We start from the raw sequence: 17,541 nt of genomic DNA, 5'->3' as shown, positions 1-17,541 counted from the left end.
AAGCCCTCTAAAAAAATATTAACTTACTGTACATGAATATTACCAAGTATTAGTTGTATTGTTACTGTAAGCGCTAAAGCAGAGGAACTACTTCTGGCAGTGCCGTGATCGCAGAAAACTAACTAGCTCATGCTGCTATATTGCCATATTGAGCTGCTGCATCGCCTCTGAGTTGGTGAAAGTTAATTCCAGATTATAAATCATGCCTCCCACCTGGATAGTAGACGGTTGTGTACATAAACCCACAAGTTGGTCAACTTTGACATCCAACTTAAATCGGAAATGGCCAGAAAGACGTGAAAAGACAATTGTTTTAACCCTATGTGAGGATTATGATGAATTGTTCTTGTAAAGGGGAAGATATAAACATCCCATCGATCTTTATCCCAGTGAGCGCAGACATTGTACAGTAAGTGATTGTTTTATTATGTTGATGACGCTGAGTGTTTGCCGTTGAAGGGAAAAGCGGACGTTGTGACGCGTCTTTGAAAGTAATGCGACGCCATATGCTTAGAATGATCAAAATATATAAATATTATATGTTGTTATGAATGTTACTACATTACATATATCCTTACATTATATAAAACCTTGATGAAGTTTTTTTGGGGTTTTTTTACAGTGTTTTAGGCGCAATAGAGCGACTTTTGTTGACCCCATTGTTGGCTGACTTTTGCTAGCATTTATTTACAACTTAGAATGCAAAAAAACCATGAAAAACATTCCAAAAAAAAAAAGTGAAGCTCCCCTTTAAATATAAAGCTGACATATTGACCAGTTTAGATTTGAGCAAAAGCTCCTAAAATATAATTTTAAGAAGTCACACACTCACATCAAGTGCGTGCATATGATATCCATCCATCCATTTTCTACCGATTGTCCCTTTCGGGGTCTCGGGTGGTGCCGGAGCCTATCTCAGCTGTACACGGGCGGTACACCCTGGACAAGTCGCCACCTCATCGCAGGGCCAGTTTACTTGAGTAATATTGTCATCGGAGTGCAGTCTACACATATCTCTTATGTTTGACTGCCATCTACTGGTCACACTTATCATTACACCATGTACCAAATAAAATAGCTCTGAGGTGGGTAAGCTCAATCAAACTCATTCCTTACATTAGGTGCACCGGGTTATAATGCGTAATGTCGAATTTTGAGGAAATTTTTTTTAAGTGTGCCTTATAGTCCGGAAAATATGATATGAATAGACATTGTGATGCTGGATGACATCCTCCATGAAGATCAGGCGTCTCGTCATTAGGTTCATTACTGCCACCTGCAGGGCTGGAGGGCTTCTGAAGCGCTTTATGTTCATCGGACTCTCTCTTAGCTTCTCGAGCAAACATCTCGTTGTAAGAACGAAAACGCGGCACAAACACAACTTCCTGTTTTCCAAAGAAAAGGAGCCGGATGATGATGGCATGGAGGAAGAAGCTGAGGAGCATGGCGGCTTGGAAAGGAAGGAGGGGGAAGGGAGGACGATGGCGGGTCTGTGACAGCACATAGGCTGCGGGGTGTGTGTGTGTGTGTGTGTGTGTGTAAAAGAAGTGTGTCTCACTGCAGGGTTGTGTGTCGTGCACACAAGGGGGAGGGGGTGTGGCTATAAATAGCAATCAGAGTTCCCCTCTTTGTGAGGATCTCTGATGCTGGCGGTCGCTCGGCCATCACGACCCAAAGACCACTTCCAGCCTTGAAAACGCATTTTAGCACCGTCTGTGTTCCTTTTCTCCCGTGAGTACCTCCGCCAGGCACAAACCACCTCATGGGCTGAGACAAGAAGACGTGAAATGCAACGTGAATACGCAGTCATCTCTTCTTTCCACACTGCAGCGGCCCTAAATGGCTGCTACAAGCGCAGTAAATGAATCAGAAACACAGAATGATGAAACAGAAACAGAATGATCTAAATATTTACATATCTGCTCCATCCCCCCCGCGACTCCCAGAGGGACAAGCGGTAGAAAATGTCTATAATATATATATATATATATATATATATATATATATATATATATATATATATATATATATATATATATATATATATATATATATATATATATATATATATATATGTGTGGGAAAAAATCACAAGACTATTTCATCTCTACAGGCCTGTTTCATGAGGGGTTTCCTCAATCCTCAGGAGAAATAAATAAATAAATAAATAAAAAAATCTCCTGAGGATTGAGGAAACCCCTCATGAAACAGGCCTGTAGAGATGAAATAGTCTTGTGATTTTTTCCCACACATACATATTACGCTCTACCACGGTATCGAGCACTATTTTTTGGATAATCTAATTAAGACATATATATATATATATATATATATATATATATATATATTAGAGATGTCCGATAATGCCTTTTTTGCCGATATCCGATATTCCGATATTGTCCAACTCTTAATTACCGATTCCGATATCAACCGATACCGATATATACAGCCGTGGAATTAACACATTATTATGCCTAATTTTGTTGTGATGCCCCGCTGGATGCATTAAACAATGTAACAAGGTTTTCCAAAATAAATCAACTCAAGTTATGGAAAAAAATGCCAACATGGCACTGCCATATTTATTATTGAAGTCATAAAGTGCATTATTTTTTTTTAACATGCCTCAAAACAGCACAGCTTGGAATTTGGGACATGCTCTCCCTCAGAGAGCATGAGGAGGTTAAGGTGGGCGGGGTTGGGGGGGGCGGGGTTGAGGTGTGTGTGTGTGTGGGGGGGAGGGGTAGCGGGGGGTGTATATTGTAGCATCACGAAATAATTAGTGCTTCAAGGGGCTCTGGGTATTTGTTCTGTTGTGTTTATGTTGTGTTACGGTGCGGATGTTCTCCCGAAATGTGTTTGTCATTCTTGTTTGGTGTGGGTTCACAGTGTGGCGCATATTTGTAACAGTGTTAAACTTGTTTATACGTCCACCCTCAGTGTGACCTGTATGGCTGTTGACCAAGTATGCTTTGCATTCACTTGTGTGTGTGAAAAGCCGTAGGTAATATGTGATTGGGCCGGCACGCAAAGGCAGTGCCTTTAAGGTTTATTGGCGCTCTGTACTTCTCCCTACGTCCGTGTACCACTCCGTACAGCGGCGTTTTAAAAAGTCATACATTTTACTTTTTGAAACAGATACCGATAATTTCCGATATTACATTTTGAAGCATTTATCGGCCGATATTATCGTCAGCCCTATATTATCGGACATCTCTAATATATACAGTATATATATCAGTGGCGGATGCTGGTCTCTCAAGGAGGGGAAGCTCTATTTCGGCATACATCATAAAATGTGTTGGTTTATTTACTGTATACGTAAATTATACCGTTCCTTTTTAAGAAAGTGATCTGTGACCCTGTCGTACCAAGAAGGCGTCTTTTCCAGGGATTTGACAAGTGTCCTCTCAATGGCCAGCAGAGCTAGGCTGCTTAAACGGCGTTGGCCCATGGTGTTGCGGGTGTACGACTTCCATCCATCCATCCATTTCCTACCGCTTGTCCCTTTCAGGGTCGCGGGGGATGCTGGAGCCTATCTCAGCTGCAATCGGGCGGAAGGCGGGGTACACCCTGGACATGTCGCCACCTCATCGCAGGGCCAACACAGAAAGACAGACAACATTCACACACTGGGGCCAATTTAGTGTTGCCAATCAACCTATCCCCAGGTGCATGTTTTTAGATTGAGCTGCTTTAAACAGGAGAAGCTCCTCTCTACACCTGCAGATGTAGCTCCAATCGTTGCACTAATGACAATTGGAGATGTCCGATAATATCGGACTGCCGATATTATCGGCCGATAAATGCTTTAAAATGTAATATCGGAAATGATCGGTATAGGTTTCAAAAAGTAAAATTTATGACTTTTTAAAACGCCGCTGTGTACACGGACGTAGGGAGAAGTACAGAGCGCCAATAAACCTTAAAGGCACTGTCTTTGCGTGCCAGCCCAATCACATAATATCTACGGCTTTTCACACACACAAGTGAATGCAAGGCATACTTGTTCAACAGCCATACAGGTCACACTGAGGTTGGCTGTATAAACAACTTTAACACTGTTACAAATATGCGCCACACTGTGAACCCACACCAAACAAGAATGACAAACACATTTCAGGAGAACATTAGCACCGTAACACAACATAAACACAACAGAACAAATACCTAGAACCCCTTGCAGCACTAACTCTTCCGGGACGCTACAATACACACACCCCCCCACCTCAACCCCGCCTCCCCCCCAACCCCGCCCACCTCAACCTCCTCATGCTCTCTCAGGGAGAGCATGTCCCAAATTCCAAGCTGCTGTTTTGAGGCATGTTAAAAAAAAAAGCACTTTGTGACTTCAATAATAAATATGACAGTGCCATGTTGGCATTTTTTTCCATAACTTGAGTTGATTTATTTTGGAAAACCTTGTTACATTGTTTAATGCATCCAGCGGGGCATCACAACAAAATTAGCCATAATAATGTGTTAATTCCACGGCTGTATATATCGGTATCGGTTGATATCGGAATCGGTAATTAAGAGTTGGACAATATCGGAATATCGGATATCGGCAAAAAAGCCATTATCGGACTATCGTCGAGGTTCTTGTCGTGTATCCGTTATTCAGTGCTCAATACGGATGCGGAATATACGTTAGGTCAGGAGAAACCCAGAGGCTATTTCATCCTTACAAGCCTGTTTCGCAGGTTTCCCTGCTCTTCAGGGGATCCTGAAATCCCCTGAAGAGCAGGGAAACCTGTGATGAGGTGGCGACTTGTCCAGGGTGTACCGCGCCTTTCGCCCGAATGAAGCACCCCCCGCTACCCCGAAAGGGACAAGCGGTAGAAAATGGATATATATATATATATATATATATATATATATATATATATATATATATATATATATATATATATATATATATATATATATATATATATATATATATATATATATATATATATATATATATATCAGTGGCGTGCAGTCACTAGAGGCAGGGGAGGCGGGGTCTCACCTGCCATCATGGAAAGAAAAAAAAAAGTAAAAAGAAAAATTTTTTATTAAATTGTTGTATGTATCCAGTGATTATACTAAAGTTATTTTCCATTTAACTTCACCAGTTTTAGATTATTCTTATTTTTATTTTCACATTTGCCGTTCAAATACTGAGAAGAGACGGTGCGGTGATCAGCAGCCAGTTGAGGCACGTCACTCAGTTGTGCCTCAACATGGATTGTGCACAATGACTCGGCTAACTGCTGGCCTGCTGTGCAGTGAGACTGTATTGCTATATGAATTATATTATACATTTCCATAGTTTAGTTAGCTGAGGTATATAATGTCCAGTGTATTTTGTCAACAACTGTATGTGTGTAACGTATTTTTAGTGCTGAGCGATCATAAAACTGCTGCCAAGACACACTGTGTGAATGCATCGCCCGACGGGAGCGCCACACCAACCAAAGCCCACACCCAAACCCTCCACGTGAAAGACCGAATCCACCCAAAAAAAGTCACTTAACAAGAAGCCAAAAAGTGCAAAAACAACAATGCTTGCGCGGCGCGCCGGAGGAGCCGTGAACAGGGACACAACATTAGGTACACTTGCAGAATGCAGCGCGGATTTCATATTTCATTCATTCACAACGCTCCCGCATTTATAAGTAAAGGTAAGACCATAATAACGTTTTTTTAATTAAATGTGCTTTATTGTGTGCTACAGTTTGTAAGTGTGAAAATTATTGTGCCACCCACACTGGTTAAAATGTAACTTAGATATTGGGTTTCACTATGTAAAAGCGCTTTGAGTCACTAGAGAAAAGTGCTATATAAATATAATTCACTTCACTTCACTTTAAAACTCATACTGTAAATAAATACAAACACGACTACATCTTTAAATACTTTAGTAAGAACATTAATATTTTTTATTCAAGATAATATTGATTGCTACACATAAATAATACAATATTATATTTTGAGCAACCTGTTGTTACAATATTACATTATTTTATGGGACTAGGCTCTTCTGGGCCGCTTCTCCCTGTCCTTTTTCTTCCTTGTGACTGTGGGCCATGTTTTTAAAGGATTTATTTATTGCTCTTTGAAGAATTCTACCTGGCAACAAATGTGCGAGAAAAAGCTCTACAGGTAAAAGTGACAACATGGGAGTGTCGCTACAAGACCCTCCGAATGAACGGTCCACTTTCGTGAGTCAGCCATGTTGTGTAAGAATGGAAAAAGATGAGGATGAAGGAAGACGGAGGAGGAAGGATGGAAGGAAAGAGGAGAGAGGAGGAAGAGGAAGGAAGGAAGGAAGGAGGAAGAAGAAGAGGAGGAAGAAGGAAATAGAGAAGGCGGAAAAGAGACGAAAAGAAGGAAGGGAATGAAGAAGAAAATGAAGAGAAGGAAAATGAAGAATAGAAGGAAGTAAGGAGAAAAGCAGGAAGTAAAGGAGACAAAAGGAGCACAAAGGAAGAAGAAAGAAGTAGGAGGAAGAGAAAAGATAAGGAGGGGAGAAGAAAAGGAAGAGAAGGAAGTATAGGGAAGGAAAAAGAGAGAAGGAAAAGGAGGAATAGAAGGAAGTAGGAGAAAGGAAGAAGAAAAGTAGGAAGTAGATGAGAAGAAAAGGAGCATAAAGGAAGAAGAAGGAAGTAGGAGAAAAGAAAAAGAGGAAGAGAATGAAGTGGGGTAAAGGAAGAAGAGAAGGAAGTGGGAGGAAGGGAGAAGAAAAGGAAGTGAAAGGAAGTAAGAGCAAGAAGAGGAGAGGGAGGAAGAAGAGTAGGAGAGAAGGAAGTGGGAGTAAGAGAGAAGAAAAGGAGGAAGGAGAGAAGGAAAAAAGGAAGAAGTCGGAAGTAGGAGAAAGGAAGACAAAAAGGAGGAAATGAAGGAAGTAGGAGGAAGAGAAAATAAGAACAGGAAGAGAAGTGGGAAGAAGAGAATAGACGGAGGAATGAGAGTAGGAGTGAAGGATGTGGGAGGAAGAGAGAAGAAAAGGAGGAAGAAAGAAGAAAAGGAAGTGAAATGAAGAAGGAACAGGAGAAGGAAGTAAGATCGAGAAGAGGAGAGGGAGGAAGAAGAGTAGGAGAAAAAGAAGAGAAGGAAGTAGGAGAAGGTGAAGAAGAAAAAGAGGAAGAGAAGGAAGAGAGAAGAAAGGAGGTATGAGAGAAGGAGAAAAGGAAGAGGACGGAAGTAGGAGAAAGGTAGAAGAAAAAAGGAAAAGAAGGAAGTAGAAGGAAGAGAAAAGAAGAGAAGGAAAGGAAGAATGAGAGTAGGAGTGAAGGAAGTGGGAGGAAGAGAGAAGAAAAGGAGGAAGGAAGAAGAAAAGGGAGTGAAAGGAAGAAGGAAGTAGGGGAAGGAAGAAGAAAGGAGAGAAGGAAGGAAGATCAAGAAGAGGAGAGGGAGGAAGAAGAGTAGGAGAAAAGGAAGAGAAGGAAGTAGGAGAAGGTGAAGAAGAAAAAGAGGAAGAGAAGGAAGTGGGAGAAAGATAAAAGAAAGGAGGAAGGAGAGAAGGAGAAAAGTAAGAGGGCGGAAGTAGGAGAAAGGTAGAAGAAAAGGAGGAAAAGAAGGAAGTAGGAGGAAGAGAAAAGAAGAGAAGAAAAGGAGGAAAAAGAGAAGAAAAGGAGGAAGAGAGAAGAAAAGGATGAAAAGAAGGAAGTGGGAGGAAGAGAGAAGAAGAAAAGGAGGAAGGAAGTGGGAGGAGTCAGCCTGCTGACTGGATGCCAGGAAAGAGGTAAAAACTTACCCAGCATGCCCTTGTTGGGCTCTGACAGGCACATGTCCTTCTCGGCGCTGGGCAGCACGAATCCGACCACGAAGATCTCCACGCCGTCGGCCATGAGCGCCAAGCCGAGGACGAAGTAGAGCGTCCACTGGAACTTTCCGTGTCCGCACTCCTGCAGGATGCTCTCGTACTGCTGAGCCAGCTCCTCCTGGTCCTTCCGCCGCTCGCCCTCGTACGCCGACATGTCCCGGAACTGCTGCGCCCGCGCCTCCACCCCGTCGGCCGCGCCGCCCTTGCCCACCGAGTCGGCCCGCGGGATGCCCTGGTACTCGCCCTCGTAGATCTCGTCGTCCTCGTCGTGGCCCTCGGTGGAGTCGCTGTGGCCCTCGTCGTCGTTGGCGCGGCTGTCGTTGCCACGGTAGCCGTCATCGCCCGCTCCGCTGGCGTAGTCGTCGTCGTCGTCTTCCTCCTCGAAGCGCTTATAGGAACGACGGGTGTACTCGTCGGCCATCTTGTCCACGCCGCGCCCCATCTTCTTGCCCACCTGCTTCTTGGCCACCTTGGCGATGTCCTTGGCGCCGCGGATGAAGTCTGAGCGGTTGTCCCGGTAACGTCCGTCGTCGTCCATCTTGGATGCACGGGTGGTGGCGGTCGGGTTCTGCGGCTCGGAGGTTTCAGGCGCGGCCCCGAGGCATGAAAGGAAGGATGCCGAGTCAGCGCCGCGGAGAGCTCCTGAGACGCGGCGACGTCAACGCCACGACCTAAACAGAAAATAATCAATCAATAATTGATCATCTTGTGATCAATAAGCACACTTATTTCTATTTACTTTATTTTGCATCACATCTGCGGGTGTAGCTGTAGCATTAGCATTAGCATAACGTCATACAAGTGATTGCTTGGCTAGATCTGACACCCGCTTTCGTCACACAAGACCTCGACATGTGCGCTTGGCTTTTTCTTGAGCTTTTAAAAAAAAATGCTTTCACCTTATAAGTCCATTTTACGCACCAGTGCACTGGTGTGCAACACTTAATCAAGTTTGTATCATGGCCACAGTTTTCCTTAACTTGCCTCTCATATTTCTGTTTCAAATCCTGGGGGATCAAAATGTTTTATTCGGGTTATTTAGGTAGGTGCGCCCTAAAAGGCAGCTAGCTGACATGGTAACACGACGATGTGACGATAAAAGCTCAGCCAAGTCAGATAAATGGCGTTAGCGTAAGCTTAAAGCAGGGGTGTCAAAACGATGACCCGCGGGCCAAGTGCGGCATGGCGGCGTCTTCAGTTGGGCCCGTGAGACGTCATGAGCTCAAAAGAATCTGTGATTCTGAATTAATTTCTAATGTATCTTCGCCTTATTGCTGCAACGTCGTCACCATTTTGTGGACACTGCAAGTAAATCAGGTCAATGACCATTAAATAGGCTTAGAGATGCCTGTAGCATAGTACTGAGTTCTATGACCCAATCCAAACAACCCTCCCTAGTCATGGTGCAAAAAATAAATAAATACCAACACAAGAAGGTATGGTCACACATAACACAACCTGCTCACTAAAATCTGTGGATATTATAAAAAATGTCCAATCACAACACATAAAATCGAAATTACGCCCATTTAAACCCATTGCAAGGCATGATGGGGAAAATGCAAACATGGCGCATTTTAGCTGCTTGATATTTCTGATTGATTACAATACTTTAAGGAGGTCGTCACGGAAGTAAACAAGGTAGCAGTCAAACTTTCACATACTCTTAATATCCAATTATATAAATTATTTATTTTTTATATACTGTGTTTATATATATATATACACATATATATATATGTCTTAATTAGATTATCCAAAAAAATAGTGCTCAATACCGTGGTAGAGCGTAATATGTGTGTGTGGGAAAAAATCACAGGACTATTTCATCTCTACAGGCCTGTTTCATGAGGGTTTCCTCAATCATCAGGAGATCTCCTGATGATTGAGGAAACCCTCATGAAACAGGCCTGTAGAGATGAAATAGTCTTGTGATTTTTTCCCACACACACACATATATACATATATATATACATATATATACATATATATATATATACATATATATATATATATATATATATATATATATATATATATATACATATATATATATATATATATATACACATATACATATATACATATACATATATATATATATATATATATATATATATATATATATAAATACACACACACACACACACACACACATATATATATATATATAGTCGTGGTCAAAAGTGTACATACACTTGTAAAGAACATCATGTCATGGCTGTCTTGAGTTTCCAATAATTTCTACAACTCTTATTTTTTTTGTCATAGAGTGATTGGAGCACATTGTGGCAAATGCAAGAAAAACAGCGTTGTTCCTCTCAGGTCTTTATTTATAAGACTGCCAACATGATCATAATCACACAATATACACCTTAACAGTGTGCCCAAGAAGACATACAAAACCACACCCATTCTACTGAGTGTGAGCGTGGTCCTAGTGCCTGCCACACAGCCCTCCCCTCCCCCGAACACCCAGACAGCAAGTTATGGGGAAAAAGGGGGCCTCACTCGCCTGCCGTAACGGCTACAACGTCCTTCCCGCGGAGGAGTGGGTGAGACCTATGGGGCAGAACAAATATCAGGGCCCAGTGGATGTGAAGGACATTCAACCCTAACAGACTTCGGAGGACGACCTCGGCGGGGGACTTGGCCCAGCAGTGGTTCCTCACCTGCAACACAACGCGCCGGTTTAAGCCCGTCCAGAGAAACGCATTTCCTGTGCCCGCCTATATCCAGCACAAAGCTTTTGGACCGCGTTCCAGCACCCTAAATGGGCCATCGTAAGTGGGTTGGAGGGGCGAACGGTGGGCGTCGTGACGTATAAAGACGAAACGGGTAGACTAAAGCTCTGACGGCACAAACGACTTAGGGAAGCAGTGGTGGACCGGGCCAGGAGCCAAGGACCCAATCGACAAAAAGGGAAAAGGTCGAGGGGTGCAACTCTCAGTTAAAAACTCTCCCGGAACGCAGAGTGGCTGACCAAACACCAATTCAGCGGGGGCCGCGACGAGATCCTTTTTAGGGGCTGAGCGCAACCCAAGCATGACCCAAGGTAAACGGTAAATCCAATTGCTATCTGAGAGTGCCGCACGCAAAGCTGCCTTAAGCGACCGGTAAAAACGTTCAAATAAGCCGTTAGCTTGGGGGTGGTAGGCCGTAGTGCGGTGCACCTGCACACCCAAGAACTGCGCCAACGCTGACCAAAGCTCCGACACAAACTGGGATCCCCTGTCCGAGGTTATATCTTATGGCGGGCCAAAACGCGCAACCCAGGCTGACAGAAACGCACAGGCAATGTCTACAGTGGCAGTGGAGGAAAGAGGAACCGCTTCTGGCCATCTGGTGGTGCGATCTACCATCGTGAGCAAGTGCGTATAACCCTGCGACAGAGGGAGGGGGCCAACTACGTCCACGTGTACGTGGTCAAACCGCCTGACCGGAATCGGAAATGGTTCGAGGCAGCCTTAGTGTGCTGGTGGACCTTGGCGTGCTGACATGCCACGCATGTGGCTGCCCACATCCTTCCTCAGGCCAGGCCAAACAAACTTGGCACCAACCAACTTGACATAAGCCCGAACGCCAGGGTGTGACAGGGAGTGTATTGAGTCAAAAACCCGGCGGCGCCAATTCAGCGGGTAGACCTAAGTGGGCGGCCAGTGGAAACATCGCAAAAGAGAGCAGGACAGCCAACCTGAACCACCACCTCCTCGAGCATGAGCCCCGTACCCTCAGTCTTGAGTGCACGGATGTCGGGGTCGTCGGGCCGATAAGCGGCCATTCTCGAAAAATCCAAACCGGGCCGCACAGGACACACGAGTAAACGTGAGAGACAGTCAGCCACAGGGTTGGCCTTACCGGCCACATGCTGAATGTCCGTAGTGAACGACAAGTGACGCTGCTGACGGGCTGACCAAGGCTCTGTTACCTTTGACATGGCAAACGTCAGACGTTTGTGGTCAACAAAAGCCGTGAAGAACAGACCCTCCAACAGAAAACTAAAATGGCGTGTTGCAAGATACAGTGGCAACAACTCTCGGTCAAATACACTGTACTTTCGCTCGTTATCTCGCAGTTTAAGACTGAAGAACGTAAGAGGCTGCTACACATTCGCCACCCGCTGTTCAACCACAGCGACATCGGACGCATCCGTTGTCAAAAGCCACGGGCGCCGCGGAAACAGGGTGGGCAAGGAGAGCAGCCTCTGCAAGAGCGGATTTAGCCCTTTGAAAAGCTTGGACCCGCTGAGGAGTCCATTCGAGGAACTCGTTAGCCTTTTTGTTCCGCAGGGCACAATAAAGAGGCTGCAGGAGGTGGGCAGTGCGAGGAAGGAACCGATTATAAAAATAAATCATGCCCAAAAACTTCTGCAGAGCCTTGACAGTGGAGGGACGAGTAAAATCGGTCACCGCTTGCACTTTGGAAGGCAAAGGAATCGCGCCCTGCGACGAAATGTTGTGACCTAAGAAATCGATCTCCGACAACCCAAACTGACATTTGGAAGGATTGACGATCAGGCCGTGCTCGTCAAAACATGTGAACACCTGTGTTAGGTGTGAATTGTGCTCCTCAGCTGAAGGACTTGCCACCAAAACATCTCAAGATAAACAAACACAAAATTGAGGCTGCGCAACACTGAGTCCATAAATCTTTGAAAAGTTTGTGCTGCCCCCTTAAGGCCAAAAGGCCTACGCAGGAACTCAAAAAGCCCAAATGGGGTTATTACTGCGGTGTTGGGCACGTCCCCTGCACGCACCGGGACCTGGTGATAACCACGAACTAAGTCCACCTTCGAAAAAATGACGGCGCCAGCAAGGCACACCGAAAAGTCCTGGATGTGCGGAATAGGGTAGCGGTCGTGCGTTATGATGTTGTTAAGGCGCCGAAAATCTCCACAAGGCCACCAGGAACCGTCTGACTTAGGCACCATGTGCAAGGGCGAGGCCCACGGGCTATTACAACGCCTAATGATGCCTGAACGCTCCGTAGTAGCGAACTCCTCTTCAGCAATAGTCATTAAATGCACGGCGGTGCTATCGCCCAAACCAGGCAGGAAAAGAAGTCTATCTGCCCTCTCCGCGTCAGAGTAAATCTCCGAAGCAGAAGAATCTTGAGGGCAGCGTATTTGCCGCTCTGTGGAGGTGTCTGTGGAGGTGTTCGCAACAGCTGCATAGCACGGCGAGTGGTTGCCTGATCGAGGGCTGTTACGACCATGTAATACCGGGAGTCGTCACTGGCGATTCTTCGCAGGTGGAAAAGTGCCTCGATGTGCTGGAACCATGATACCGGGCCGCTCTGCCAGAACTCCGGAAGCTTTGTCCCAGCGGCGACAAATGCAGGTTGCTGGAGTTGGAGCGACATGGCCGATGAAGCCACAACTTCCTCTTCCGCAAGAAACATTGTCGGGGTCACCAATGTGGCAAATGCAAGAAAGACAGCGTTGTTTCCCTCAGGTCTTTATTATAACACTGCCAACATGAGAATGTTCATAATCACACAATATGCACCTTAACAGTGTGCCCAACAAGACATACAAAACCACACCCATTCTGCTGAGTGTGAGCATGGTCCTAGTGCCCGCCACAACATACTTGTTGGTCACAAAAAACATTCATGAAGTTTGGTTCTTTTATGAATTTATTATGGGTCTACTGAAAATGTGACCAAATCTGCTGGGTCAAAAGTATACATACAGACGTGACTTAAATTATATTTATATAGCGCTTTTCTCTAGTGACTCAAAGCGCTTTACATAGTGAAACCCAATATCTAAGTTACATTTAAACCAGTGTGGGTGGCACTGGGAGCAGGTGGGTAAAGTGTCTTGCCCAAGGACACAACGGCAGTGACTAGGATGGTGGAAGTGGGGATCGAACCTGGAACCCTCAAGTTGCTGGCACGGCCACTCCACCAACCGAGCTATACCGCCGCCCTTATTGCAGTGAAACTTGCCAAGGGACATGTAACCAAATATTAACATTGCTGTATGTATACTTTTGACCCAGCAGATTTGGTCACATTTTCAGTAGACCCATAATAAATTCATAAAAGAACCAAACTTCATGAATGTTTTTTGTGACCAACAAGTATGTGCTCCAATCACTCTATCACAAAGAAATAAGAGTTGTAGAAATTATTGGAAACTCAAGACAGCCATGACATTATGTTCTTTACAAGTGTATCTAAACTTTTGACCACGACTGTGTGTGTATATATATATATATATATATATATATATATATATATATATATATATATATATATATATATATATATACATAAATATGTATAAATATGTATAAATATATACATACATATATATATATATATATATATATATATATATATATATATACATATACACATATATATACATATATATACATACGTATATATATATATGTATATATGGGAATAAGCGGCAGAAAATGGATGGATTCAAACTAAAACATTATTTATATATATACACACCGGTCACAGTTTAGGTGAGCAATGTTTGCGACGTGAACCCAAGATGGCGTGCAGGTAAAAGTATATTCAATGACGAAACAAAAGCTACAGTGCAGCTGTGGAGTGCATGGGATGCATAGGGAAAGCCATGCGAAATTGAATAACTCTTATTGGCAACGAGGAACCGGTGTGCTGGCAGGATGAGAAACAGAAAGTAAAGGTGCAAACAGGAAATAGAGACAACAAGAGCACCAGGACAGGAAGTGATTGTAAATACAGGAAAATATCAAACGTAGTCCAAGCTGGTCCAGTCCACTGGCTAGTTTATGTTTTGACATAACGTAACTACTTGAAATGTGTATATATTTTTTTTTACAATTATTCCTTGCGTTGAATAAAAACATGCAGGGAGTGTGTGCACATACACAAAAACATTCCAAGGGAGGCAGAAAGCGGCTTAAAGACGGTCTGTCAAAGATCATCTATGCAACATTTGGACCAAAGATCAATCAATCAATCAATGTTTATTTATATAGCCCTAAATCACATGTGTCTCAAAGGGCTGTACAAGCCACAACGACATCCTCGGTACAGAGCCCACATACGGGCAAGGAAAACTCACCCCAGTGGGACGTCAATGTGAATGACTATGAGAAACCTTGGAGAGGACCGCATATATACTGTACAATATCTGCTCTCACTGGGATAAAGACTGATGGGATATTTATATCTTCCCCTCTACATGAACAATTCATCATAATCCCCACTAAAGGTATTTCTGGTCATCTCCAGGTCTAAGTTGGATGTCAAAGTTGACCAACTTGTTGGTTTATGTCCGCAACCTTCTACTATCCAGGTGAGACGCATGATTCAGAATTAACTTTCACCAACTCAGAGGCGATGCAGCAGCTCAACATGTCAATATAGCAGCATAAGCTAGTTAGCGCTCCTGTGATCACAGCGCCGCTACAGTCGCGAAGTCGCTAATATTAAGAATAATATTTTTTTAAATCAATTTTTTAATATTAATGTATCAATTTAGAATTTAGATGAATAAGAATCACGATTTGGGTGTTAATCTGTTGCGTCTTGGCTGCATGGTTGCGGTGGTGGTGTCCCCAAGATGCAGAAAGGACTGCAGGGAGGCAGTGTGCAGGCAAGATGCTTCTTTATCAATCAATAAGCGAGGGGAAAAAACACAAAACAAGGGCGACGTGCCAATGGCACGGGAAACTTCGGCAAAGCTTAACCCAGGAACGCTCTACGGCTAGTGACAAATAGGAAAGCTGTTGCAACAAGCGAGTGACACGAGACAGGAATAAATAGCTCTCTGATTAGTGACCAGAAGCAGGTGAGCGTCCCGACCACAAGTCAGAGGCCGGTGACGAAAATCAGCACCCATGGCAACTAGGAAACCCAACGACGGTTTTTTGTTTTTTTTGTGCTTCCCCATCAAAAAGTGTTTGTTTTACTATCAAAGATGGACAAATACAGTCCTTTATTGTCATTGTAAGTAAATACTACAAAATGTCATTTATTTCCGTGTATTTATGTACTATGACAGTGTTGTCATTGTCCAACTTAATAATTAGAATGTTGTTTTTTTACCACGTTATAGTCCGATGCATCGAGGAGCTACGGTGACCCATGACCTTCACAAAATGGCACAGTGGTGGCACCCACTTTTTAACGTGAATAAGTGCCACACAAGTAAACACGCCGCAGGATTGCTTGTATCGCACGTGATATCACACATTTTATAAATCATCCATACTTTTGAAGCTATCGCACCAATATCAGATTGGGACATATCTTCTGGGTGGTGATGTCACTGAGCAGTATCATGTTGGGAACGTACAGCACAGTCTCTCATTACACACACACACACACACACACACACACACACACACACACACTGCGAGCCTGGAGAGCATCACGCGACATTTCACCAGCAACATGGAGAGCATATGCTGTGAAACACATCTTTGATAATGTCGTAAAACTCGCGCTCGTTCCAAACGCAAACGCTCTTGATGACGCTGGCTGTTACCACGGCGACCATGAGGACGACGATTGATCCATCTCACAGAAGCCTGGTCTGACCTCAGTCTGTCCCCTGGTGTGAAACCAACAGCCCCCGTGTTCAAGGTGAAAACCCCTAGCAGGTCATGCATCATTCAAGATCAATAGGGATCTTGTTTTGATTGAACCATCTTTGAAAGACTGCTCGGTAGTTGTCAGTGGCTGACCTATTTGTGCCAACGTCAACCTCGGCTTCCCCAAACGTACTGGCTGGCATACCGTTCAAAATCACTAGAATTCTTGCTTGGCTATAAAAGAATCATCTCAGCAAACGTGCTGTAACACGCAGAGTGCTGACAAGGCGATATGTTGTGAAACTCTGGGACAGCTCAAAATCAATAGTTTCAAATAAAAGACAAAAAATGGATTCTTTCACATGTCAAAATCAAATATAATTCAACCTCTGGCCTCCGATTTGTTAGAATTCCTAATCAATAGGGTTCTTGATTTGCTTAGAAGTATTTCCTTGGAGAGGACGTCAAACCTCTTCAATCATGCTAAAGTCAAAATAAACAGGCTTCTTGCTTTTCTACAGTGGAATCCACCCCAGACTTCAATCATTGCACATGTTTTCAAAATCAAAAAATCTTGCTTGGATATGAGGAAATATTCCAGCACCTTTTTGATGGTTGTAAATTGTTCCTGAAAGTATTATTCCGATCTTTGACCTCAGCTCCCTCAAATCTGTTAGGTTGTGTGTTCTTCAAAATCAACAGTGTTCTTGTTTGGCTGTGTAGCGCAATAAAGCTTTAAAAAGGTGGAAAATATCAGCTGAGAACAATTCTAATGATTGTTACCCCTAACGAACGTAATGATTGTAATGATCGTAACCACTAAAGAATGTAACGGTTGTAATGATCGTATCACTGACAAATGTAACGATCGTTACAGTTGTAAGAATTATAATGATTGTAACAATTGTAAAACTTTAACTATTGTGATATTTTTAATAATTGTATTATAATTGTCGATCCATCCAGCCATCTTCTTCCGCTTATCCGAGGTCGGGTCGCGGGGGCAGCAGCCTAAGCAGGGAAGCCCAGATTTTTATATCTGTTATGATTGTAACATTTGTAAAATTGTAACTATTGTGATACTGAAACATTGTAACAAATGTATCAATTGTAATGATTGTAACTATAGTAACGATTGTAACAATTGTAATGATTGCAATTATTGTAATATTGTGAAATTGT

The 17,541-nt window shown here is 43.5% G+C and overlaps 1 protein-coding gene across 6 annotated transcripts in view; it reads right to left on the bottom strand.

The window, feature by feature from the left end:
* Positions 1-17,541, bottom strand: part of sv2a (synaptic vesicle glycoprotein 2A) — a 65,728-nt gene that overhangs the window by 33,134 nt on the left and 15,053 nt on the right. For 5 of the 6 annotated variants that reach the window (XM_062029181.1, XM_062029180.1, XM_062029184.1 and 2 more), the window contains exon 2: positions 7,745-8,484. The exons of the other annotated variant lie outside the window; for it this stretch is intronic. In XM_062029181.1, the coding sequence (XP_061885165.1) occupies positions 7,745-8,351 (607 nt within the window). In that variant the 5' untranslated portion in view covers positions 8,352-8,484. The remainder of the gene's footprint in view (positions 1-7,744; positions 8,485-17,541) is intronic. 6 annotated transcript variants of the gene reach the window in all.

The sequence above is a fragment of the Entelurus aequoreus genome, linkage group LG20, assembly GCF_033978785.1.
Source record: "Entelurus aequoreus isolate RoL-2023_Sb linkage group LG20, RoL_Eaeq_v1.1, whole genome shotgun sequence".
Lineage (NCBI taxonomy): Eukaryota > Metazoa > Chordata > Actinopteri > Syngnathiformes > Syngnathidae > Entelurus > Entelurus aequoreus.
This window is presented reverse-complemented; position numbering and strand designations above follow the sequence as displayed.